Genomic DNA, 26,367 nt, shown 5'->3' on the forward strand with positions numbered 1-26,367 from the left:
TGATTGCAAAATATATACCTGTTCACTGTAGAAATTTGGAAAATAAAGAGATGTATAGAAAGAAAGTAAAAAAATCACCTTTTTCTCCCATGAAGAGATAACTACTATTAGTGTTTCCATCCAGACTCTCTTCTATATATGCATATATAGAAACAAAACTTGAACATCATAATATATGAAATTCACCATATGTGAATTTCCCACAGAATTACTTCAAAACATGAATTTTTTTTTAAAACATGAATTTTAACAGTTGTACTATATTTTATTGTAGAGGCACCATATATAACTTATCTACTGCTCCCCTCTCCAGATCACAGATTATCGTTCACTGTTAACATTTACTCTAGAAGGATATCTTTATATATAAATATTTATTCACATATATGATTATTTCTTTGAGTTGATTTGTAGCACTACGGTTACTGAATCAAAAAGTGTGAACAGTTTTTTTCTTCCCTTTGAATTTTTTCTTCTTTTAATGTTGAAAAATTTCAAAAATAAACAAAAGTAGAGTGGTAAAATGGAATTCCATTTGCCCATCCTCTAAGTAGGTGTGAATGTTTTTAAGCCTCTTTTTAAAATAATTAATTAATTAATTTTGGTTACGCTGAGTCTTCATAGCTGCGTCCAGGCTTTTCTCTAATTGTGGCAAGTAGGGGCTGCTCTTCCTTGCGGTGCACAGGCTGTTCATTGCCGTAGCTTCTCTTGTTGTGGAGCATAGGCTCTAGGCATGTGGGCTTCAGTAGTTGTGGCACTAAGACTCTTGATACTATATAATTGATTTCTGGGAAGAGAAATGTAAATACCAATTTATAACAGGAATATGTGTGAATTGATATCCCACCTCACTCTTGATGACATATATTTGCCAATTTTATAGGTGAAAAGTAAAAATTAGTTATTTTAATTTATTAGCCAGCTTGTTATCTGCTATTAATTCCTGACGGTTTTAGGGTGTTTTCTTCTAGCTTCTTTATAGTTTTACTTTTCATATTTAATTCTAATTCACTGAGAATTTAAGTACAGTTAATGAGGTATATGTTGCAGTCAAATTGTTTTATCCCTTCAGATTCAATTTGAAGCACTGTTTGTTGAATAATCTAGCCTTTTCCCTTTTTGTTTTAGATGTTTTATTATTGTACTGTAGGTAGTTTATGTAGGTTATCTCTTTTGTTTTATTGATTACAATAAGCTTTTGAAATGTCCTTAAATAAAATGTAGTAGTAAATTTTGAGTTACAAGTAGTGTCTATTGTAACTGACTGATGCTCTCTCACATTCAATTTACATATTTTGTTGTGTTTTGGTAAAGATACACTTGGGTGACTGGTAAAGAGCCACTTACATACTATGATATGAATTTGTCAGCTCAGGACCATCAGACCTTTTTCACCTGTGACACAGACTTTTTACGTCCTTCAGACACAGGTATGTGTCATATCTGTTCTTGGGGTAAATAGTAGTCATTACAATTATTTTCGAAGTTTTTTAGTGTAATTTATTATACAGAGTTATTTGGCTTGGAATTGTTTGTATCATTGATAAGCAACCCAGAATAAATTGATTCTAATCAATTAAATCATTTCATCATTAGTATTAAATCATAATACTAATTATGACTGTAAACTAGGTTATTATTATACTCTTTTGTCTTATACAGAATTTAAATTATTTTATACAAATTAATTTAGTTACTTTTTTTTACAACTTAAAAAACCTTTTAGATCAAATCCAACAATTGCTTATGCAGAGAATAGTGTACCCAGTTTTGTTTGGGGAAATTAACACCTGAAATCATACATTAAAAAAAAAAGAGTAAGGCAGAGTTAAACATTGGGGCACAGCATATGGAGAAAAATTGGGTGTATTTTATTCCAGCCATAATTCAGAGAAACATGTAAAGTTGTGGAAGATCATAGAAATGTCTGAGTTTAGTTCTCTCTAATCTTTTCTGTAGAAGTGAGTATGGAGACTCTTAAATATTTGGCTTAAGGTTGTTGTTTTGTTGCTGAATCATGTCGGACTGATTGACAGGGATCTTTATCACAACTATTTTGAATGCCCTTTTCCACCTTATCTATGCTTCTACTTTTATCCTTCAAAATTAAAAGTCTTATTCTCTGGGACGCCTTCTCTGATCTTCTCTGCAGCTCAACAGTACTTAGTCCAAACCTCAGTAAAATAATTTTAGTTAGTTTATTCAACTGTGAACACTTATTTGTTAATATTATGATGTTGCTTAAATGTTTGTCCTCCCTAATAATGTGTGAAACTTTGGATATAAGGGGCTATACTTGTCATCTTTGAATCCTTATCATCTAACACACTGCCTGGTATATTATAAATATTAATATTTATTCTTTGATGGAAATATAAATGATTGAATAGCTTTGATGTTGCAGATGTCTTAAGCAGTTTCATTAATAATAGCTAACTCTTGTATAACACTTATTATATATGAAGCACCGTTCTAAGCAATTTATATAAAGATACTAATTTAATCTTCCCAATCACTTTATGTTGTTCAGTTGCTAAGTCATGTCCAACTCTTTGTGACCCTACAGACTGCACCATGCCAGGCTTCCCTGTCCTTTACTATCTTCTGGAGTTTGTTCAAAACTATGTCCATTGAGTCAGTGATGCTGTCCAACCATTTTATCCTTTGTTGCCCCCTTCTCTTCTTGCCCGGGATCTTTCCCAGCTTCAGGGTCTTTTCCAGTGAGTTGACACTTTCACACTCCAGAATGTCTGGCTCTAGGTGAGTGACCACACCATCGTGGTTATCTGGGTCATTAAGATCTTGCCACCTCTTCTTTATCTGTTCTGCTTTTTGTTGTGCTTATCTTTGCATGAAATGTTCCCTTGCTATCTCCAATTTCCATGAAGAGATCGCTAGTCTTTCCCATCCTATTGTTTTCCTCTATTTCTTTGCGTTGTTCACGTAAGGCTTTCTCATCTCTCTTTGCTATTCTCTGGAACTCTGCATTCAGTTGGATATATCTTTCCTTTTCTCTTTTCCACTTTTCCACTTCCTTTTTTCTTTTCTCTTTCCACTTCTCTTCTTTTTCTTGGCTGTTTGTAAGGCCCCATATTTGTAAGGCCTCATCAGACAACCACTTTGCCTTTTTGCATTTCTTTTTCTTGGGGTTGGTTTTGGTCACCATGTCCGATACAGTGTTATGAACCTCTGTTTGTAGTTCTTCAGGTATTATTGTCTACCAGATCTAATCCCTTGACTCTATTTGTCACTTTCACTGGGGCTTCCCCTCTGGCTCAGAGGTAAAGTATCCATCTGCAATGCAGTAGACACAAGAGACCCGGGTTCGACACCAGGATTGGGAAGATCCAGGTGGAGAAGGAAATGGCAATCCAGTCCAGTATTCTTGCCTGGAAGATTCCCAAGGACAGAGGAGCCTGGAAGGTTACAGTCCATGAGGTAGCAAAGAGTCAGACATGACTGAGTATTGTGTCTAATCATAACCTGAATGGTTATGTGGTTTCCCTATTTTCTTCAATTTAAGCCTGAATTTTTCAGTAAGGAGCTGATGATCTGAGCCACAGTTAGCTCCAGGTCTTGTTTTTGCTGACTGTATAGAGCTGTTTCATCATTGGTTGCAAAGAATATAATCAGTCTGATTTCGGTATTGACCATCTGATGATGTCCATGTGTAGAGTTGTCTTTTGTGTTGTTGAAAGACTGTTTGCTGTGACCAGTGCATTCTCTTAACAAAACCCTGTTAGCCTTTGCTCTGCTTCATTTTATACTCAAGACCACACTTGCCAGTTACTCCAGATATCTCTTGACTTTCTACTTTTGTATTCCAATCCCATATGATGAAAAGGACATTTTTTTTTTTTTTGGTGTTAGTTCTAGAAGGTCTTGTAGGTCTTCATAGAACCAGTCAATTTCAGCTTCTTCATCTTTAGTGGTTAAGGCATAGACTTGGATTACTGTGATGTGGAGTGGTTTGCCTTGGAAATGAACCAAGATCATTCTGTCATTTTTGAGATTGCACCCAAATATAGCATTTCAGACTCTTGTTGATTATGACGCCTACTCCATTTTTTCTAAGGGGTTCTTGCCCACAGTAGTAGATATAATGGTCATCTGAATTAAATTTTCCCATTCTTGTCCATTTTAGTTCACTGATTTCTAAGATGTTGATGTTCACTTTGCCATTACCTTCTTGACCATGTCTTATTTACCTTGATTCATGAACCTAATCTTCCAGGCTCCTATGCGATTTTGTTCTTTACAGAATCAGACTTTACTTTCACCACTAGACACCTCCACAGCTGAGCGTCATTTCCACTTTGGCCTAGTCTCTTCTTTCTTTCTGGAGCTGTTATTCTGCTCTCCCCCAGTAGCATATTGGACACCTGTCCACCTGGGGGGCTCATCTTCTGGTGTCATATCTTTTTGCCTTTTCATGATGTTCATGGGATTCTTAACACAAGAATGCTGAAGTAGTTTGCCATTCCCTTCTCCAGTGGACCATATTTTGTCAGAACTCTTCACCATGACCTGTCTATCTTGGGTGGCCCTGCATGGCATGGGTCATAGCTTCATTGAGTTATACAAGGCTGTGATCCATATGATTATTTTGGTTAGCTTTCTGTGATTGTGGTTTTTATTTTGGAGACTATGAGATTCTAGTTCTTGTTTCTTCTGTCTGCCCTCTGATGGCTGAAGATAAGAGGCTTGTGCAAGCTTCCTGATGGGAGGGACTAGCTGTGGGGAAACTCGGTCTTTCTCTAGTGGGCAGGGCCATACTCAGTAAATCTTTAATCCAATTTTCTGCTGGTGGGAGCCTGGCAGGCTACAGTCCATGAGGTAGCAAAGAGTCAGACATGACTGAGCAGTGTATAATCATAAGGGATTTGATTTAGATCATACCTGAATGGCCTAGTGATTTTCCCTATTTTTTCCAATTTAAGCCTGAATTTTGCAATAAGGAGCTGCTCCCTCCCTGTTAGTTGTTTGGCCTGAGGCAACCAATTCCTGGAGTCTACAGGCTCTATGGTAGGGCTACTCAGTTCAGTTAAGTTTAGTCACTCATTCGTGTCTGACTCTTTGCGACCCCATGGACTGCAGCATGCCAGGCCTCCCTGTCTGTCACCAACTCCCAGAGTTTACTCAAGCTCATGTCCATTGAGTCGTTGATGCCATCCAACCATCTCATCCTCTGTTGTCCCCTTCTCCTCCTGCCTTCAATCTTTCCCAGCCGCAGGGTCTTTTCAAATGAGTCAGTTCTTTGCATCAGGTGGCCGAAGTATTGGAGTTTCAGCTTCAACATAAGACCTTCCAATGAATATTCAGGACTGATTTCCTTTAGGATGAACTGGTTGGATCTCCTTGCTGTCCAAGGGACTCTCAAGAGTCTTCTGCAACACCACAGTTCAAAAGCATCAATTCTTTGGCACTCAGCTTTCTTTATAGTCAAACTCTCACATCCATACATAACTACTGGAAAAACCATAGCCTTGACTAGATGGACCTTTGTCAGCAAAGTAATGTCTCTGCATTTTAATATGCTGTCTAGGTTGGTCATAACTTTTCTTCCAAGAAGTAAGCGTCTTTTAATTTCTTGGCTGCAGTCACCATCTGCAGTGATTTTGGAGACCAAAAAAATAAAGTCTGACACTGTTTCCATTGTTTCCCCATCTATTTGCCATGAAGTGATGGGACCAGATGCCATGATCTTAGTTTTCTGAATGTTGAGCTTTAAGCCAACTTTTTCACTCTCCTCTTTCACTTTCATCAAGAGGCTCTTTAGTTCTTCACTTTCTGCCATAAGGGTGGTGTCATCTGCATATCTGAGCTTATTGATATTTCTCCTGGCAATCTTGATTCCAGCTTGTGCTTCATCCAACCCAGCATTTTTCATGATGTACTCTGCATAGAAGTTAAATAAGCAGGGTGACAGTATACAGTTTTGACATACTCCCTTTCCTATTTGGATCCAGTCTGTTGTTCCATGTCTCGTTCTAACTGTTGCTTCCTGACTTGGGTACGGATTTCTCAAGAGGCAGGTCAGGTGGTCTGGTATTCCCATCTCTTTCAGAATTTTCCACAGTTTATTGTGATCCACACAGTCAAAGGGTTTGGCATTGTCAGTAAAGCAGAAATAGATGTTTTTCTGGAACTCTCTTGTTTTTTCGATGATCCAGCAGATGTTGGCAATTTGATCTCTGGTTTCTCTGCCTTTTCTAAAACCAGCTTGAACAACTGGAAGTTCACGATTCACATATCGCTGAAGCATGTCTTGGAGAATTTTGAGCATTATGTTACTGGTGTGTGAGATGAGTGCAATTGTGTGGTAGTTTGAGCATTCTTTGGCATTGCCTTTCTTTGGGATTGGAATGAAAACTGACCTTTTCCAGTCCCGTGGCCACTGCTGAGTTTTCCAAATTTGCTGGCATATTGAGTGCAGCACTTTCACAGCATCATCTTTTAGGATTTGAAAGAGCTCAACTGGAATTCCCTCACCTCCACTAGTTTTGTTCGTAGTGATGCTTCCTAATGCCCACTTAACTTCGCATGGCAGGATATCTGGCTCTAGGTGAGTGATCACACCATCGTGATTATCTGGGTCGTGAAGATCTTTTTTGTATAGTTCTCTGTATTCTTGCCACCCCTTCTTAATATCTCTTGCTTCTGTTAGGTCCATACCATTTCTGTCCTTTTTGTGCCCATTTTCACATGAAAAGTTCCCTAGGTATCTCTAATTTTCTTGAAGAGATCTCTAGTCTTTCGCATTCTATTGTTTTCCTCTATTTCTTTGCATTGATCACTGAGGAAGGCTTTCTTATCTCTCCTTGCTGTTCTTTGGAACTCTGCATTCAAGTGGGCATATCTTTCTATTTCTGCTTTGCTTTTCGCGTCTATTCTTTTCACAGTTGTTTGTAAGACCTCCTCAGACAGCCATTTTGCTTTTTTGCATTTCTTTTTCTTGGAGATGGTCTTGATCTCTGTCTTCTGTACAATGTCATGAACCTCCGTCCGTAGTTCATCAGGCACTCTTTCTATCAGATCTAGTCCCTTAAATCTATTGGTCACTTCCATTATATAATAATAAGGGATTTGATTTAGGTCATACCTGAATGGTCTAGTGGTTTTCCCTACTTTCTTCAAAAGTAGGGCTACTGGCAACCTTCAAAAAGGACTTATGCCAACACACCCCTCCCAGGGCTGCTGCTGCCTGTGCCCCATCCCCTCAGTAGACCGCTTCTGACCTATGCCTCTGCAGGAGACTCTCAAACTCTGACAGGCAGGTCTGCCTCAGTTTTGTGAGGTCACTGCTCCTTTCCCCTGGGTTCTGGTGTGTACAAGATTTTGTTTGTGCCCTCCAAGAGTCTCTGTTTCCCCCAGTCCTGAACAGTTTTGTGTAATTTTTTGTTAAAAATGTAAGTTTCTTTTGACCATATAGTTCTAAATGGAATCTTATACTTTATATTTTTGTCAAATCCTTAGAGCTACATATTTGGCTCTTCCAGCTCTGAAAAAGGTCCTCCATATAACCTATTTGGCTGGGTGAGTTCTCATTGTTACTCCTGTTAACCAAATCAGACATACTTTCTGACAGAGAAGTCTGACTTCATTTTTTTTTTTTTACTTCATTTTTTAAATTCAAATAGCATGTTAATATTCATCCCTATGACAGCCATCTCTCTTCTGAATTCAGATTCTAAGATGAAAAGATAGCTAAGTCTTAGAGCCTTGCCTTGAGCTTATCACTTGGGCAAAACAAGATTCCACTGCCTTTATTATCCCTTACTAATGCTTTCTTTTGGAGAAGGAAATGGCAACCCACTCCAGTACCCTTGCCTGGAAAATCCCATGGATGGAGAAGCCTGGTAGGCTACAGTCCATGGGGTCGCAAAGAGTCGGACACGACTGAGCGATTTCACTTTCACTCACAGTGTGAGAAGGAAATGGCAACCCACTCCAGTACTCTTGCCTGGAAAATCCCATGGACGGAGGAGCCTGGTAGTCTGCAGTCCATGGGGTCGCTAAGAGTCGGACACGACTGAGCGACTTCACTTTCACTTTTCACTTTCATGCACTGGAGAAGGAAATGGCAACCCACTCCAGTGTTCTTGCCTGGAGAATCCCAGGGACAGGGGAGCCTGGTGGGCTGCCGTCTATGGGGTTGCACAGAGTCGAACACGACTGAAGCGACTTAGCAGCAGCAGCAGCAATGCTTTCTTTGCCTTACTATGCGAGAACCTTCCCTTAGGAACAGTGCATGCTTGATAGTAAGGGGAGAAAGGGTGCTGATAAATGGAACTGGCAAAAATTATTATTCCCTCCCCACTCTACAATATACTTGAATTCAGAACTTCGAGCAGCCAGACTACTGTATTTCTGCATTGGCAGGTGGGTTCTTTACCAGCTGAGCCATGAGGGTCAAAGAAAGTGAAAGTGAAGTCGCTCAGTCGTGTCCGACTCTTTGCGACCCCATGGACACCAGGCTCCTCCCGTCCATGAGATTTTCTAGGCAAGAGTACTGGAGTGGGTTGCCACCATGAGGGTAGCCCCTTGTATTTCTAGTACTGAGCTTCCCTGTTAAATAAGAGAATGGCACAAATCTCTACTGTAGGTTTCTTGATTAAAAATGGTTGCTCCGAAACCCAGACTTTAACTTATTCCTGAGGCACCTGGACATTTTTACACTCTAGGGCAATGCACCTTGGAAAGATTCAAGATGGGTGAAAAGTAAGCTTTTCTTTTATGAAGTAGGAATAGGTAATATATCTTTAAGGGAGCAGGGTGAGGCAAGGAGCCTGTGTTGGGTAGGAAAGAGAAACCAGTGTAACAGATAGACTAATCAGAGAAACATTCTTCAATTAGATCAGACACAGGAAAGAGTCATATAAAGTTGAAGCTTTAGAGGTTGATTCTCTTAAAATTATGTGTCCCATTTTGGTCATTACAAAGTTTTATGTAGTACTTCTAGAGGTATGCAAAATCCCAGTTTCAGACTGAACTGGACTTTATCCATGAATGATAATCCAGAAATGGACTATTGGTGCCACATTGATCTTTACAGATACTCATATAAATGTAAGATTTATGTCTATAGTTTTATATTAAAAAAAGAAAAATGTGTCTATATGTGTGATACGACAAATTTCTCTTAACTGTTGTCATTAGTAATTACTAAATTAGTAGATTTTTGTTCTTACTCTATTGATTTGTTTATTTAGGATAGTGAACAGACATAATCAAAAGATTATTTAACATTAAACTCCAGATTTACAATTTAAGTTGGAAAATATGGACCCACATTTCCACTTGGCAGTAATCAGTTAGACCTGAACTGTGATTCTCTCTTTTAGACAGTGCATGTGCTTTTAGTTCTGCAAGGTCTCAAGGCATTTATATTTCTGACCTCTGGTCTTAGATTGAATGGTAGTTGGTTCCTTCTGCTTGTTAGTGTATTAGAATAGCATTTAACTTGAAAAATAGATAAATTTGATTGAATTGTTAACTGCTTGTGTTATTTCTTAAGCAAATCATGAATTCTTACAGAGAACTTTTGAAGACTATAATAAGTCAGCAGTTAAATACTCAATCAACCGTTGAATACTAAATGATTTCTAAACCTTGTTTTAGAGGGAAGTAAATATTTTCCTTCCTCTACTTTATTTCCCGTTTCCTCTTTAGCTTAGAAGTGCATTGGTTATGAGGATAATAAGGCTGGACAGAACATTTGAAAACATATGAATAACAAAAAATGCTTAATGGTAGATTAGAGGACTTTACTAGAAATAGAAGAAATACAAATGAAAGTGAGATAGTTTTCATGTATTAAATTAGCAAAGATTGACACTACTCAGTGTTGTTAAGGAAGTGGGGAAATATTCACTCTCCTGCACTGCCTGAAAATATGTAAATTAATACAATCTCATTGAGAGGAATTTGGGAATATATATCCAGAATCTTTTAAAAGATGCATACATTTTTAACCATTCCACTTCTAAAAATGAAATATTTGGCCAGATATACAAAGATAGATGTTAAAAGATGGTTATCATAGTATTTTTATATTAGCAAAAAATTAATTATCCATCAAAAGAGAACTGGTTAAATAAATTACTATGTATACTTAATATGCTAGAGTACCAGGTAACCATTTAAATTGTTACTAAAATTCAGTGTCAGAATTGGAGCTGAAAATATCATTAACTTATGGAAGAGAGCCTCATCATCAAAAATGGGCAAGTTAAGTATTATATTTGATTTTTAGGTAATATTTTAATGTTTAAGCAAAATGCTATTCTTTACCTGGTTATTATCATATGGGTGCTGACTTGCATCAATTTGTCAAGTTTAGGAAGCATTAGCTGTCAGCTAGCTAGTGACATGTTTGATATGAGAGATGTATTTTTGTTACACAAGTAGAATATATTGTCTCCTTTTCTAAGCCAAGACTAATATTTTGTTTCCAAAGGAAAACTCAAACGTTTTCCACATTATTCTTTCTGGACAGTTGTAGGTTTCCTTCCAAAAGCAACAGTCATAGATTCTCTATTTTTGTTATCAAACTTGAAATAGGCCAGATAGTTTCATGGATCTTCTTTGTTTATTTATTTAATTTTAAAGAAACTGCTTAATGTGAAATTTTCAATTTGGTATAGTAAATGATAACAAAACTAATATTGTTATTTCAGAGAGATCCTAATTCAGGCTTTTCTTCACTCTTAGTAGAGACTCATATTTTTCATAAATGTACTATATCCTAAATTAATTCCTTCCCCCCCTTTACTATAAAATACAAATTCAAGCATTCTTTGTGGACTGAATCTCTGATTAGATAAAAACTTTGATTTCTAAGGTTTTCGTGTATTTTTAACAGTTCCATAGAACCTTTCCAAGAGGATAAAAGAACAAGAATATTTCATTAATTATAATCTGATGTCAATTTTAATATATATTTAGATATATAACTGTTCATGTATAATAATGATATAGTTAACTTGATTATCAACTATGTTATTATTCATATAAATCAGAGAAATAATATTTTAATTTCTATTGTATGTGAAGCTTCCAAATTTAGTGTAAACTTTTCATAAGGTTAATGTGAGCCATCACCCCAGTTTGTTGTTTATGTTTAAGAACATGTTATTTAAATCTTTGTTTATTCTTCTAAATCATTCTTTGTATGTTTTGCATAAGATAATTTATGTTTGCCATCTCATCTACTTTTTGAAATGTTTTTCCTACAGTTATGCAGAAGGCATGGAGAGAAAGGAATCCTCCAGCTCGAATCAAAGCAGCCTATCAAGCTTTAGAATTAAACAACGAGTAAGTGTGAACTATAATATATGGAAAATAAGTTTGTTTTGAAGGAAACCCAGGCAAATGATTTTGTTTTCTTTTTTCTGTCCCTAAGACATTTGGAGTCATTAATAGTCACCTTTCTCTTTTTGCATACTAGGGACAAAATTTGTAGTGTTCATTGACATTTGTTTTTTGCTTCTGAAATTGTAAACTTATCTTCTATGCTTTTGAATAGAAATTATGTGGAAATATTTTTCAAAAGGGAGAGTACTGATCTAATTGATGATAATACTTGATAGTTAGAGTACTAAAACACTATGCCACCCATTTTAATTTTGTTTTTCATTTATGTCATTCACTAAAAGCATTCATTCAGTCCTGAGACCTATAGTTGCTAGTAGGATTGGAGGATTGGGAAGGGAATTCAAAATAAGAAAAACATGGCTCTAACCTTATTATTTTTAATGTTAGCAGCATATATTTTTTTAAAGTTCCTTTTATCAACTTTATATTTTAAAAAGTATAAGTGAACTTAATATTTAAATAATACAGGTCAATAAATATTGATCTAATATTAAATAAATGCCAAGAGTAAAAAATGGGCCTAGTTGGGATTAATCAAGGAATGCCTCCTGAATAATATGAATTTAGCATTGTCCCCATACTCCTCCTTTTTCCCCTACCACAGATATATTAATCCTTATTAAGAAGACTTACCCAAGGTAGAACAAAAATGGCAGTGTAGGGAACTCAAGCAGTGAATCAAGTTTATTGAGACTCGGAAAACTAATCAAAAGTTTATTGCAACCTGGAGAATGCTTAATCAATTTTAAGAAATAACTGAATTTCTTTAAGAGAGCTTTATTTATTTATTTATTTATTTTTTGTGTTTTAACTTACACTAACCCCATCCTCCACCCGCTAGCTCAGTGGTAGCGTTGAAGACAACTATCACGCTTCTGGGTATAATTCCGTCTATCAAAGGATGCAGACTGGATCATATTCTCAGAGAACTGTGGTTTGATGGTCTGACTGGTCTGATGAACCCATGAAGGACCAGCTCTAAGGGCTTGATTTTTTTACTTTGGTTAATCTGAAACTCTCCCAGCACTGACACAGCTATCCTGAGGGAGGGGGTGCAGTTAGTGGGGTGCGTGGGCTGGCATTTGTTGAAAATATTTAAAGGCAAATGTACTAGGCCCTGCTGCCAGGAGCAAGGGGTAACAACAGACAAGCAATAGACAAACTAGAAAGCTTGGGAGGAAAGGCTGAGGATTGAGAAACTGGGAAATAGAGGTTTTTAAAAGCTTCCACATATTCCTAGGAATCTTAGCAGCTATACACATGCCCAAGTGTGGGCACTTGCTCAGAAAAGACTTAAGGCCTTAAGTTTTCACATCTGTCTAACTTTCAGGTTCTGCACAAACAGAAAGTGAAAGCTAAGGCAGAGTTGTAAACTGCCTGACTGAATGTTGAAGGTATGCCCCCATACACACACAGAACCCATCTACAAAGACTGGTTTTTTGTTTTGTTTTTTATTTCAGGGGTTTAGGGCAATCTCTATCAAGTCACTAACTAACCATTATGCTAAAAGAGCAGAGACTTCACTAGTCACTCATGATAGAGAATATAAACTACAAAATCAGTTGAGAAGTTATTAAACAAATGACTATAAACAGCAACAACAATCCCTGGGGAGGAGAGGAAATCTGATTTCTAGAGTTGCTAGATTATAATATTTTAAATTTCCAGTTTCAACAAAAAAATTATAAGACATACAAAGCAGCAAAATATGCCTTTCACAGAGACAAGAAGGAAATGAATAGAAACTGTCCTTGAGGAAGCCCAGACTTTGGACTTTCTAGACAAAAACTTTAAATCAACTATTTAAAATGTGCTCAAAGAGGTAAAGGAAGCCATATACAAAGAACTAAAGGAAACCATGAGAATCTGTCTCGGATTAGAGAATATCAGTAAAGAGTTAGAAATAATAAAAGCTAAATAGAAATTCTAGAGCTGAAAAGTTTAACTGAAATTTAAAATTTCTTATTGGGGTTCAGCAGCAGATCTAAACAGGCAAAAGAAGGAATCAGCAAACTTGAGTTTGGTCAAAAATAAAAGAATGAAGCAAAGAGAACAGAGTCTTAGAAACCTGTGGGACACTGTTAAACATACTTACTTATGCATAATGGAATCCCAGAACGATAGAAAGAGGAAAAAAAGACTATTTGAAGAAATACTGGCTGAAAAGATCCAAAATTTGATGAAATGTATGGATCTACATATCGAAGAAGCTCAATGCACCCCACAGAAGATATACTCAAAGATATCCACATGAGATACATTATAATCAAGCTTTCAAAAGCCAGAGATAAGGGCAGATACCTGAAAGAAGCAAGAGAGAAGCAACTCATCACGTATAAGTAATCCTAAAAAAGATTAACAGCTGATTTCTCATCAGAAACCATATAAGGCAATGGGATAATATGGTTAAAGTTCAGGAAGAAAAAACCTGTTAGCTCAGGATTCTGTGTCCAGCAACCCTATCCTTAAAAAAAAAAAAAAACCAAACAGGAGAAGACATTCCCAGATAAACAAAAACAGAGTTCAGTGCTAGTAGACCTGAGCTTCTCCTACAGGAGATGCTACAAGGAGGCCTTCAGGCTGAAATAAAATGATACTAGATAGTCTTGAGTCCATACAAAGCAGTGAAGAACACCAGAAGTGTAACTACATAGGCAAATAAAGTCAATATTAATTTTTTTTGGTTCAAAGTTCTTTTTATCTATATGATTTAAAAGACAGCTGTGTAAAACAGTCTTTGTAAATCTATGTTGATGGACGTACAGTTTATGTAGTTGCCATTTGTGACCATAACAACATAAGGGGGGAGGAGCTATATAGGAGCAAAGTTTTGTGTACTATTGAAACTACATTATTATTAATTCATTCTTGGGTTTTGTAAGTTGTTAAGTATAATTGTTAACTGTGAACCACTAAAATAAAAAATATGATAAAAAGAAATAAGGGAATCAAAATGGTATACTAGAAAATATCTAACACGAAGGCAATAATGCAGGGAAAGAGAACAATAACAACAAAAAAGGCAGGATATATAGAAAACAAATAGGAAAATGGAGAAAACAATTTCTTCCTTATCACAAATTACTTAAAGGTAAATAGATTAAGCTCTTCAATTCAGAGGCATTGATTAGCAGAATGGATAGGGAAAAAAGTAGTCCAACTATATGCTATCTACAAGAGGTTCTTTAGATTCAAAGACACAAGTACAAAGTGAAAGTGTGGAAGAAAATATTCCATGCAAATAGTAACCAAAGAGAGATGGAGTGGTTAAACTAATACCAGACAAAATAGACTTTAAGACAAAAATTTTTACAAGACAAAGTTTGACATTATATAATGACAAAAGTTCAATTTATCAAGAAGATACAACAATTATAAACTTGTGTACATCTAATAAGAGAGCCCCAAAGTGTATGAACCAAAAACTGACAGAATTGAGGGAGAAATAAAGAGTTCAACAGTAATAGTTGAAGACATCAACACCTCATTTTCAATAATGGATAGAATAACTAGACAAAAGATACACAAAGAAATAGAAGACTTGAATGAACAACACTGTAAACCAACTGTATCTAACAGATATCTACCCAACAACATTTCCATATACCCAAAGTGTACATGGAACATTCTCCAGGATACATCATAGTTAAGGCATAAATAATTCTCAATAAACTTAAAATGATTGAAATCATATAAACTGTCTAACCTCACTACAGTGAAATGAAACTATAAGTCAGTAACAGAAGGAAATTCAGAAATTTCACCATATTGGAATGTGTGGAAATTAAACAACGAATTCTATAGACAAATGATGTCAAAGGAGAAATCACAAGATAAATTAGGAAAATGCTTTGGATCTTGAGAAAGAAGAATGGAACTGGAGGAATCGACCTGCCTGACTTCAGGCTCTACTACAAAGCCACAGTCATCAAGACAGTATGGTAGTGGCACAAAGACAGAAATATAGATCAATGGAACAGCATAGCAAGCCCAGAGATAAATCCACGAACCTATGGACACCTTATCTTCGACAAAGGAGGCAAGGATATACAATGGAAAAAAGACAACCTCTTTAACAAGTGGTGCTGGGAAAACTGGTCAACCACTTGTAAAAGAATGAAACTGGAACACTCTCTAACACCATACACAAAAATAAACTCAAAATGAATTAAAGATCTAAATGTAAGACCAGAAACTATAAAACTCTTAGAGGAGAACATAGGCAAAACACTCTCCGACATAAATCACAGCAGGATCCTCTATGACCCACCTCCCAGAATATTGGAAATAAAAGCAAAAATAAACAAATGGGACCTAATGAAACTTAAAAGCTTTTGTACAACAAAGGAAACTATAAGCAAGGTGAAAAGACAGCCTTCAGAATGGGAGAAAATAATAGCAAACGAAGCAACAGACAAAGGATTAATCTCAAAAATATACAAGCAACTCCTGCAACTCAATTCCAGAAAAATAAATGACCCAATCAAAAAATGGGCCAAAGAACTAAACAGACATTTCTCCAAAGAAGACATACAGATGGCTAACAAACACATGAAACGATGCTCAACATCACTCATTATCAAAGAAATGCAAATCAAAACCACAATGAGATACCATTACACACCAGTCAGGATGGCTGCTATCCAAAAGTCTACAAGCAATAAATGCTGGAGAGGGTGTGGAGAAAGGGAACCCTCTTACACTGTTGGTGGGAATGCAAACTAGTACAGCCGCTATGGAGAACAGTGTGGAGATTTCTTAAAAACCTGGAAATAGAACTGCCATATGACCCAGCAATCCCACTTCTGGGCATACACACCGAGGAAACCAGATCTGAAAGAGACACATGCACCCCAATGTTCATTGCAGCACTGTTTATAATAGCCAGGACATGGAAGCAACCTAGATGCCCATCAGCAGACGAATGGATAAGGAAGCTGTGGTACATATATACCATGGAATATTACTCAGCCATTAAAAAGAATTCATTTGAATCAGTTCTAATGAGATGGATGAAACTGGAGCCCATTATACAGAGTGAAGTAAGTCAGAAAGATAAAGACTAATACAGTATACTAACACATATATATATGGAATTTAGAAAGATGGTAACAATAACCCTATGTGCAAAACAGAAAAAGAGACACAGATGTACAGAACAGACTTTTGGACTCTGTGGGAGAAGGCGAGGGTGGGATGTTTCGAGAGAACAGCATCAAAACATGTATATTATCAAGGGCGAAACAGGTCACCAGCCCAGGTTGGATGCATGAGACAAGTGCTCGGGGCTGGTGCACTAGGAAGACCCAGAGGGATGGAGTGGGGAGGGAGGCGGGAGAGGGGATCAGGATGGGAAATACATGTAAATCCATGGCTGATTCATGTCAATGTATGGCAAAAACCACTACAATATTGTAAAGTAATTAGCCTCCAACTAATAAAAATAAATGGGGGAAAAAAAAGAAAAGCTTTGGAATGAGTGAAAATGAAAACATAATGTATCAAAAATCGTGAAATACAACAAAAGCAGTACATGCTCAGAGAAAAATTTACAGCTGTAAATACCTACATTAATAAAGAAAAAAGATCTAAAATCAAGGACTTAGCTTTATATCTTAAGGAGTTAGAAAATGAAGAGCCAACTAAACTCGAGGCAGAAGGGAGTGAGTAATAAAGATTCACTTCAGTTCAGTCACTCAGTTGTGTCCGACTCTTTGCGACCCCATGGACTGCAGCACACCAGGCTTCCCTGTCCATCACAAACTCCTGAAGCTTACTCAAACTCATGTCCATCAAGTCGCTGATGCCATCCAACCATCTCATCCTCTGTTTTCCCCTTCTCCTCCTGCCTTCAGTCTTTCCCAGCATCAAGGTCTTTTCCAAGGAGTCAGTTCTTCACATTAGGTGGCCAAAGTATTGGAGTTTCAGCTTCAGCATCAGTTCTTCCAGTGAATATTCAGGATTGATTTCCTTTAAGATTGACTGGTTGGATCTTGCAGTCCAGGGGACTCTCAAGAGTCTTCTCCAACACCACAGTTCAAAGGCATCAATTCTTCAGTTCTTAACCTTCTTTATAGTCCAACTCTCACATCCATACGTGACTACTGGAATAGCTATAACTTTGACTAGATGGACCTTTGCTGGTAAAGTAATGTCTCTGCTATTTAATATGCTATCTAGGTTGGTCATAACTTTCCTTCCAAGGAGCAAGTGTCTTTTAATTTCATGGCTGCAGTCACCATCTGCAGTGATTTTGGAGCCCAAGAAAATAAAGTCTTTCCATTGTTTCCCCATCTATTTGCCATGAAGTGATGGGACCAGATGTCATGATCTTAGTTTTTTGAATGTTGAATTTTTAAGCCAACTTTTTCACCCTCCTCTTACACTTTCATCACGAGGTTGTTTAGGTCTTTGCTTTCTACCATAAGGATAGTGTCATCTGCGTTATCTGAGGTTATTGATATTTCTCCTGGCAATCTTGATTCCACCTTGTGCTTTATCCAGCCTGGCATTTTGCATGATGTACTCTGCATATAAGTTAAATAAGCAGGGTGACAATATACAGCCTTGATGTACTCCTTTTCCTATTTGGAACCAGTCTATCGTTCCATGTCCAGTCTTCTTGGCCTTTTGGCTAAGATCAAGTGTAATAAATATTAGATATAAACAAAACAGAGAATAAAAAACAATAAAATCAATAAAATGAAATTTTTTTTTTTTTAAAGACATCAACAGACCGGACAAACTTTAAGCTAGATGACCAGTTAAAAGAGGGAAGACTCAGCTTACTTAAAATCAAGAATGAAACTGGGGACATTACTACTAACCTTAAAGAAATTAAAAATATTGTGAGAGAATGCTATGAACAGTTGTGTGCCAAATTGGATAACTTGAATGGAATGGACAAATGAAATGCACAAACTACCAAAACTGACTCCAAAAGAAATAGAAAATCTGGATATACCTGTAACCAAGGAAGAGATTTCAGTTAAAACTTCCAAAGAAATCCTAGGACTAGATCACTTTACCAGTGATTTCTGCCAAACTTTTAAAGAGGAATTAACACCTATCCTTAATCTCTTCAAAGAAATAGAAGAGGAAGTAAGTCTTCCTAACTTACTCTGTGAGGCCAGTACTATTCTTACACCAAAAGCAAAGAAAGACATCGTTAGAAACAAAAACTACAGACTACATTCACTATGAATAGAGATGCAGAAAATTTCAACAAAATACTAGCACACCAGCAGCAAATTAAAAGAATTATACAAAAGAATTATGTGACCAAGTGGGATTATATCAGGGAGGCAAGGGTGGTTTAATATGTGAAAGTCATTCAATGTAAGACACCACATTGATAAACAAGAACCATGCAGTCTATCTCTGTTGATGCTAAAAAAGTATTTGACAAAATCCAACACCATTTTATTTTAAAGACCAGGCATGTGAGGAAACTTCCTAAGACTGTTAAGGACATCTCTGAAAAACCTATAGCTAACTACATACTTAAGACTGAAAGGCTGAAAGCTTGCCCTCTAAAATCAAGAATAAGGCAAGAATGCCTGCTCTTGCCAGTCTTCCAGGTGTCTCAGTGGTAAAGAATCTACCTTCCAATGCAGAAGACATAGGAGATGATCCCTGGGTTGGGAACATTCCCTGGAGTAGGAAATGGCAACCCTCTCCAGTATTCTTGCCTGGAGAATTCTATGGACAGAGGAGCTTAGCAGGCTACAGTCCATGGGGTTGCAAAGAGTTGGACATGACTTGACCCATATGCATGTCTGCTCTTGCCACTTTGATTTAACATTGTACTGGAAGTGCTAACCAATGCACATAGGTAATAAGGGGGAAAATGGCTTTTGTATTTCTGTTCAAAAATGACATGATCTTATATGTAGAAAATTTTAAAAAATTCACCATAGGAGAAGGAAATGGCAACCCACTTCAGTATTCTTGCCTGGAGAATCCTATGGATGGAGGCGCCTGGTGGGCTACAGTCCACTGGGTCGCAAAGAGTCAGATATGACTGAGCGACTTCACTTTCACTTTCAACCCTCAGCTGAGACTTTCAGCTCTTGTGCTTGCTCTTGATTGTTTTCTTGAGTTCTCAAAGACCTGTGACCATATTTTTTTTTAAGTTGCCTGTTTTCTAATTGCATCACTTTACACACTGTTGTCTAATAATATGTGGTATTTAGAATGCCTTCTTAATTATTTTGAGCAGCCATTGCCTGTATTTTCTTAGCACCTCCTTGGTTTTCTTAGGTGATCTCATCTGACAGGGAAATGCAGCTTTTTTGTTTGCCCTCTCTGCATACTGGACCATCTGAGTCAGTGTTCTAACTAATCCCTGATGGTCTCTGAGCTACTGTTCTACCAGACTCAATAGTTACGTGCTTCAGGAATTTTTTGGTAGAATTGGTACTATCAGGAGACTCTTGTCTCTTGGTACTATTAGGTGACTCTTGGTGTCACCTTTGTCATCTTAAAAGCTGGTCCCTTCGCTGAGGCTCTTAATTTTTTGAAAACTTGATGCTATTTCAGCTGAAAAAAATTGGCAAGGCTATTTAAAAAATTGAGGGAAGCCATTTAAGAAATTGAAAAGTAATCGCAAACAACATTGGGTAGTTGTGACTTTCAGTTCTGTATCAGTTGAATTTTTGTGCTCTTTTCCCTGTGTACGTGGTGATTCTATTTTTCTCCAATAAAACTTTCTATTAAAAAAAATCCACCATAGAACTATTGGAGCTGCTAAAAGACTTCAAAAAAGTTGCAGGAAACAAAATCAACATAAAATCAGTTGTATTTTTATACAATAGCAATGAACAATCTGAAGAGGAATTAAGAAAACATTAGTAGCATCAAAAATATTAAAGCATTTAAGAATAAATTTAACCAAGGAAGTGCAAGACTTGTACACTGAGAACTACAAAGTATTATCAAAAGAGGTTAAAGAAGACCTAAATAAATGAAAAGACATCTCATGTTTATGGGTTGGAAAACTTATTATTGTTAAGATGCTAGTATTTGTCAAGTTGATATACGAATTCATTGCAATCTCTATCAAAATTTCAATTGCTGGTTTTGCAGAAATGGACAAAATATCTTAAAATATGATCTTAAAAATATGGAATTACAAGAGACTTCAAGTAGATGAAACATGAAACAATCTTGAAAAAGAACAAAGTTGGAGGACTCATTTCATGATTTCAAAACTTACTATGAAGTTACAATAACTAAATCATAAGGATAGTCTTCTAGATTAATGGAATCAAACTGAGAGCTCAGAAATAAACTCATACATCTATGGTCAATTGATTCTGTTTAAAAAATCCAATGTGTGTTCTCTTTTTTTTAAAAAAAAAATTTATTTGACTGCCTCTTAGTTGTGGCATGCAAGGTCTTTGTTGCAGCAGGCAGGCTCAGTGACTCTGCAATATGTGGTGTTCAAGTTCCCCGACCAGGGATTGAACCTGCATCCCCTGAACTGCAAGGGAGATGCTCAATCACTGGTCCACCAGGGAAGTCCCAATGGTCAATTGATTTTTGAAAAGGTTCCAAGACCATTCAATGGGGGAAAGAATAGTTTTCAACAAACAGTAACAGCTTGATAACCACATAACAAACATATGAAGTTAGACCCTTGCCTTACACTGTATACAATTAATTAATTGGTAAACAAAGAGCTAAACTTAAAAGATAAAATTATAAAACTTTTAGAATGTTCATCACTATCAATTTGGCAGTGGTTTCTTAGACATGACAGCAGAAGCACAAGCCACAAAAGGAAAATTAGATAAATTCAGTTCAATCTCTCAGTCATGTCGGACTCTTTGCGACCCCATGGACTGCAGCACGCCAAGCTTCCCGTCCATCACCAGCTCCCAGAGCTTGCTCAAACTCATGTCCATTGAGTTGGTGATACAATCCAACCATCTCATCCTCTGTCATCCCCTTCTCTTCCTGCCTTCTATCTTTCCCAGAATCAAGGTCTTTAACAAGGAGTCAATTCTTCACATCAGGTGGCCAAAGTATTGGAGTTTCAGCTTCAGCATCAGTCCTTCCAATGAATATTCAGGACTGATTTCCTTTAGGATGGACTGGTTGGATCTCCTTGCAGTCCAAGGGACTCTCAAGAGTCTTCTCCAACACCACAGTTCAAAAGCATCAATTCTTCAGCACTCAGCTTTCATTATAGTCCAACTCTCACATCCATACATGACTACTGGAATAGCTATAACTTTGACTAGATGGACCTTTGCTGGTAAAGTAATGTCTCTGCTATTTAATATGCTATCTAGGTTGGTCATAACTTTCCTTCCAAGGAGTAAGCATCTTTTAATTTCATGGCTGCAGTCACCATCTGCAGTGATTTTGGAGCCCAAGAAAATAAAGTCTTTCACTGTTTCCATTGTTTCCCCATCTATTTGCCATGAAGTGATGGGACCAGATGTCATGATCTTAGTTTTTTGAATGTTGTTTTAAGGCAGCTTTTTCACTCTCCTCTTTCACTTTCATCAGGAGGCTCTTTAGTTCCTCTTCACTTTCTGTCATAAGGGTGGTGTCATCTGCATATCTGGTTATTGATATTTCTCCCGGCAATCTTGATTCCAGCTTGTGCTTCATCTAGCCTGGCATTTTGCATGATGTACTCTGCATATAAGTTAAATAAGCAGGGTGACAATATACAGCCTTGGCGTACTCCTTTTCCTATTTGGAACCAGTCTGTTGTTCCATGTCCAGTTCTAACTGTTGCTTCTTGCCTGCCTACAGACTTCTCAGGAGGCAGGTCAGATGGTCTGATATTTCCATCTCTAGAAGGATTTTCCAGTTTGTTGTGATCTACACAGTCAAAGGCTTTGGCATAATGAATAAAGCAGAAATAGATGTTTTTCTGGAATTCTCTTGCTTTTTCCAGTGGGTGGCAATTTGGTCTCTGGTTCCTCTGCCTTTTCTAAATCCAGCTCGAGCATCTGGCAGCTAATGGTTCACATACTATTGAAGTCTGACTTGGAGAAGTTTGAGCAGTACTTTGCTAGCGTGTGAGTTGAGTGCAATTGTGTGGTAGTTTGCACATTCTTTGGCATTGCCTTTCTTTTGGATTGGAATGAAAACTGACCTTTTCCAGTCCTGTGGCCACTGCTGAGTTTTCCACATTTGCTGGCATATTAAGTGCAGCAGTTTCACAGAATCATCTTTTAGGATTTGAAAGAGCTCAGCTGGAATTCCATCACCTCCACTTGCTTTATTCACAGTGATGCTTCCTAAGGCCCACTTGACTTCACATTCCAGGATGTCTGGCTCTAGGTGAGTGATCACACCATCATGGTTATCTGGGTTGTGAAGATCTTTTTTGTATAGTTCTTCTGTGTATTCTTGCCACCTCTTCTTAATATCTTCTGCTTCTGTTAGGCCCATACATTTGTGTCCTTTATTTTGCCTATCTTTGCATGAAATGTTCCCTTAATATATCTAATTTTCTTGAAGAGATCTCTAGTCTTTCGCATTCTATTGTTTTCCTCTATTTCTTTGCATTGATCACTGAGGAAGGCTTTCTTATCTCTCCTTGCTATATTATTTAGAACTCTGCATTCAAATGGGTATATCTTTCCTTTTCTCCTTTGTCTTTCACTTCTCTTCTTTTCTCAGCTAATTGTAAGGCTTCCTCAGACAACTGTTTTGCCTTTTGCATTTCTTTTTCTTGGGGATGGTTAGATAAATTAGATTTCATCAAAATTAAAAGTTTTTGTGCAGTCAAAGGATATTGTCAAAAAAGTGAAAATGCAACCCACAGGTTGAGAGAAAATAGTTGCAAGTCATATTTGATAAGGGCCTAGTATTCAGAACATAGAAAGAACTCTTACAACTCAGTAACAAAGACAACCCAATTAAAAATGGGCAAAGGATTTGAATAGACATTTTTTCAAGGAAGATATATAAATGACCAAAAAGTACATAAAAAGGTGCTCAATGTCACTCATCATAAGAGAAACAAAAATGAAAAACACAATTTGATATCCCTTCACAAGAGGGGTATAACAACAGTAATAGAACAAAAACAAAAAATAGAAAGTGTTTATGAATAACCAAAATTTGTTACCAGGTTCGACCTTGTAGTGAGTGCTTGCCGTGTGACAGGCCAATAACTGAGCAATGAGTTGTTGGGGCAAGGAATAACAGCTTTATTCTGAAAGCCAGAAAATCAAGAAGATGGTGCATTTATGCTTACAAAGAACTCTTTTGCCTAAGTTAGAATTCAATCTTCTTTTATACTAAAAGGGGAAGAAGTGAAGTCAAACATTTCCTGGTTCCCATCCACCTCTGGAGGAGTGTGTTAATTTCTTCCTCCCAGGTGGGCCTGGCCAAGATGTTTCCTATGAGCTAAATAAAAGTCTTTTAGCATAATGCTCATTACCTGGGAGGCAGAGTTCTGAGAGTTGGATTATTATGTATAATTTAAGTTTATAGGCAACATCCCTTTAGTGATTAACTTGTAATAGAATAGAAAATGTTCTTCCCTATTACAGAAAGTTTAGGTAAAGATAGGGAAATGTTGTATAAATAGACAGACCCCAAAGAAACTACTTGCTTTACCATTTTACTTAAAATTGCCTTGTTTGCTTTCTTTAAAGCTGTGCCACTGCATATGTTCTACTGGCTGAGGAAGAAGCAACAACTATTGTCGATGCCGAAAGGTTATTTAAGCAGGCACTCAAGGCAGGAGAAACAATTTATAGGCGGTCACAACAGTGCCAGCACCAAAGTCCTCAGCATGAAGCTCAACTGAGTAAGTGAATATGAACTAATTTTCACCTGTCTTTTAGTTCCTGCAGTTGCCTCTTTTATGTGTAAAACACAGAACAACAATAAATTTTTAAAAACATAATACTTAAAAGTTAGCTGCTGTTCATGAGATATAACAAATCTGTTCAAGTCAGCAAGACAGAAATGTGTATTAGCTAGAGAATGTTTGTGGAAGAGAATAGATCTGCTCTGGTTATTGAGAGATGTGCTGCTCTGAAACTTAACAGTAATTTATTTCACGCAAGAATTGGGCTGGTCATTGGAGAAACACAACTCAAAAATATTCAAGATTCAAGAGAACCTTCTAGTAATGATAAACAGCTGTTACTTTTATCCACCCTTACCCAAGCAGCAGTAGAGGTATATATATCATTTAGTTTGCTCTTCAGGCTGTAAAAATATCTTCATGTAGTGCCAGGGAGTGGCCCATTAGCACAAAAACCAGCCTTACGCTTGGTATTGACTCTTTCTTTGGTGGTTTTTTTCTCTACAGTATGTTTGAGATCATACAGGCCATAGCAACTGACATCCTTTCTTTCCACTCTTAGGCATACTCTCCCAGTTGTGATTGAGACACTTTTACCAAAGATGTTAGGATCTGTAATGTTGTTGCTTCCTGCTATATTGCGTGGCCAGAGGGTTTAATTTTATGATTTTGGCAGAGAATGGGCAATAAATTGAAGTATGTTTATATAATGCATTATCTGCTGGGAGTTAAGTTCTAAATCTTTTGTTTGTGGAAATTAAAATTTGGATAATGTTTTCTCTCTAAACTAAATATTGATGTATATAGGATGTTTCATTAATGCATGTTGTTATAACACACAACTGTGGGAATATATAATCTTGCAGTCTGGAACTAATGAAACTACATCTGTAAAAAAGTCATGCCATTTGTCCTTGTATAATCTCAAATTTAGTTATGGGTTAGGTTCAGAAATATTTGTTAGCCCTTTCTAGAAGTAGTTTTGCCCTTGAGCATAAATTTACACTAGTATATAAAGTTTGTTTTTAATATCTTTTGTCAGTTAAGATAATAGATAATATTAAAATAGTAGATTGTTTATACAGAAATTTAATAGATTCATGTTATTTCTACCTATTAATGTATGTCTTTTATTTTCATAGTAAAATCTACTTGCCTAGTGTACACAAGTTACTTTATATATGCTGTACTCAGATTACTTAGAATCAAAAGTAATCATATATGTATATATATACATATATATTTTAAGCTTTTAATATAAAAAACTTCACCAAACAACTATTAAAATAGAGCAATATAATTAACTTTCATTCATTGTTCATTACCCAAATGCAACAATTATTAATATTCTTCCATTCTGACACAATTTAATTTTAATTGAACCTTCCAGGGTGTATAAAATTATTTCCCTTCCAGGCTAATAAAATTGATAGATAAATATATTAATGAAATAGCTGGTCATAATATAAAAGTGATAGTTTTGGGTCATTTGTTGTTTTTTGTAAATAGGGAGAGATACCAATGTACTGGTGTATATTAAAAGAAGACTGGCAATGTGTGCAAGAAAATTGGGAAGAATAAGAGAGGCAGTAAAAATAATGAGAGATGTAAGTAAATTTGATGACTTAACCTTTATCTTTATTCTTTCAAAACTGAAAATATGTTTTAAGTTGCTGGTTAAGTTAATGCAAAATCACTCTGTGGCTTTTTATTTTGTAACATTTATTTATTGGTGGTACCATACAGCTTGTTGCATCTTAGCTCCCCAACCAGGGATCAAACCTCAGGCCCTGGCAGAGAAAGTGCCAACCACTGGACCACTAGGGAATTCCCCAGAATCTTTTTTTTTTAATTGATAGTTTTGTAACAAGATACTTAATATACACAAATTTCTTAGAGGTTGAGTCTCCAAAGTTTTAATAAAGAATTTATACTTCTGTATTGAGTTCATTTGCTATAATTTTAATCTTTTTTTCTTTTAATATACAGTTAATGAAAGAATTTCCTCCTCTTACTATGTTGAACATCCATGAAAATCTCCTAGAATCACTTTTAGAATTACAAGCCTATGCAGATGTCCAAGCAGTTCTAGCAAAATATGATGGTGAGTGATAATTCTCTTAGTTGATTCTTTATCAGCTGAGCTACCAGGGAAGCCCCTCTTAGTTGATAGCATAGTTAAAGTGTTTTTTTTTTTTTTTCA

General features: G+C 36.6%; 1 protein-coding gene across 14 annotated transcripts in view; it reads left to right on the forward strand.

The window, feature by feature from the left end:
- The window catches only part of ST7L (suppression of tumorigenicity 7 like), a 92,209-nt gene that overhangs the window by 12,593 nt on the left and 53,249 nt on the right, over nucleotides 1-26,367 (forward strand). For 13 of the 14 annotated variants that reach the window (XM_061121139.1, XM_061121140.1, XM_061121138.1 and 10 more), the window contains exons 5-9: nucleotides 1,315-1,430; nucleotides 11,238-11,316; nucleotides 24,007-24,161; nucleotides 25,674-25,771; nucleotides 26,154-26,268. In XM_061121139.1, coding sequence (XP_060977122.1) covers nucleotides 1,315-1,430; nucleotides 11,238-11,316; nucleotides 24,007-24,161; nucleotides 25,674-25,771; nucleotides 26,154-26,268 — 563 coding nt within the window. The remainder of the gene's footprint in view (nucleotides 1-1,314; nucleotides 1,431-11,237; nucleotides 11,317-24,006; nucleotides 24,162-25,673; nucleotides 25,772-26,153; nucleotides 26,269-26,367) is intronic. The other variant, XM_061121145.1, reaches the window with a different exon arrangement.

The sequence above is a fragment of the Dama dama genome, chromosome 20, assembly GCF_033118175.1.
Source record: "Dama dama isolate Ldn47 chromosome 20, ASM3311817v1, whole genome shotgun sequence".
In the NCBI taxonomy this organism is placed as follows: domain Eukaryota; kingdom Metazoa; phylum Chordata; class Mammalia; order Artiodactyla; family Cervidae; genus Dama; species Dama dama.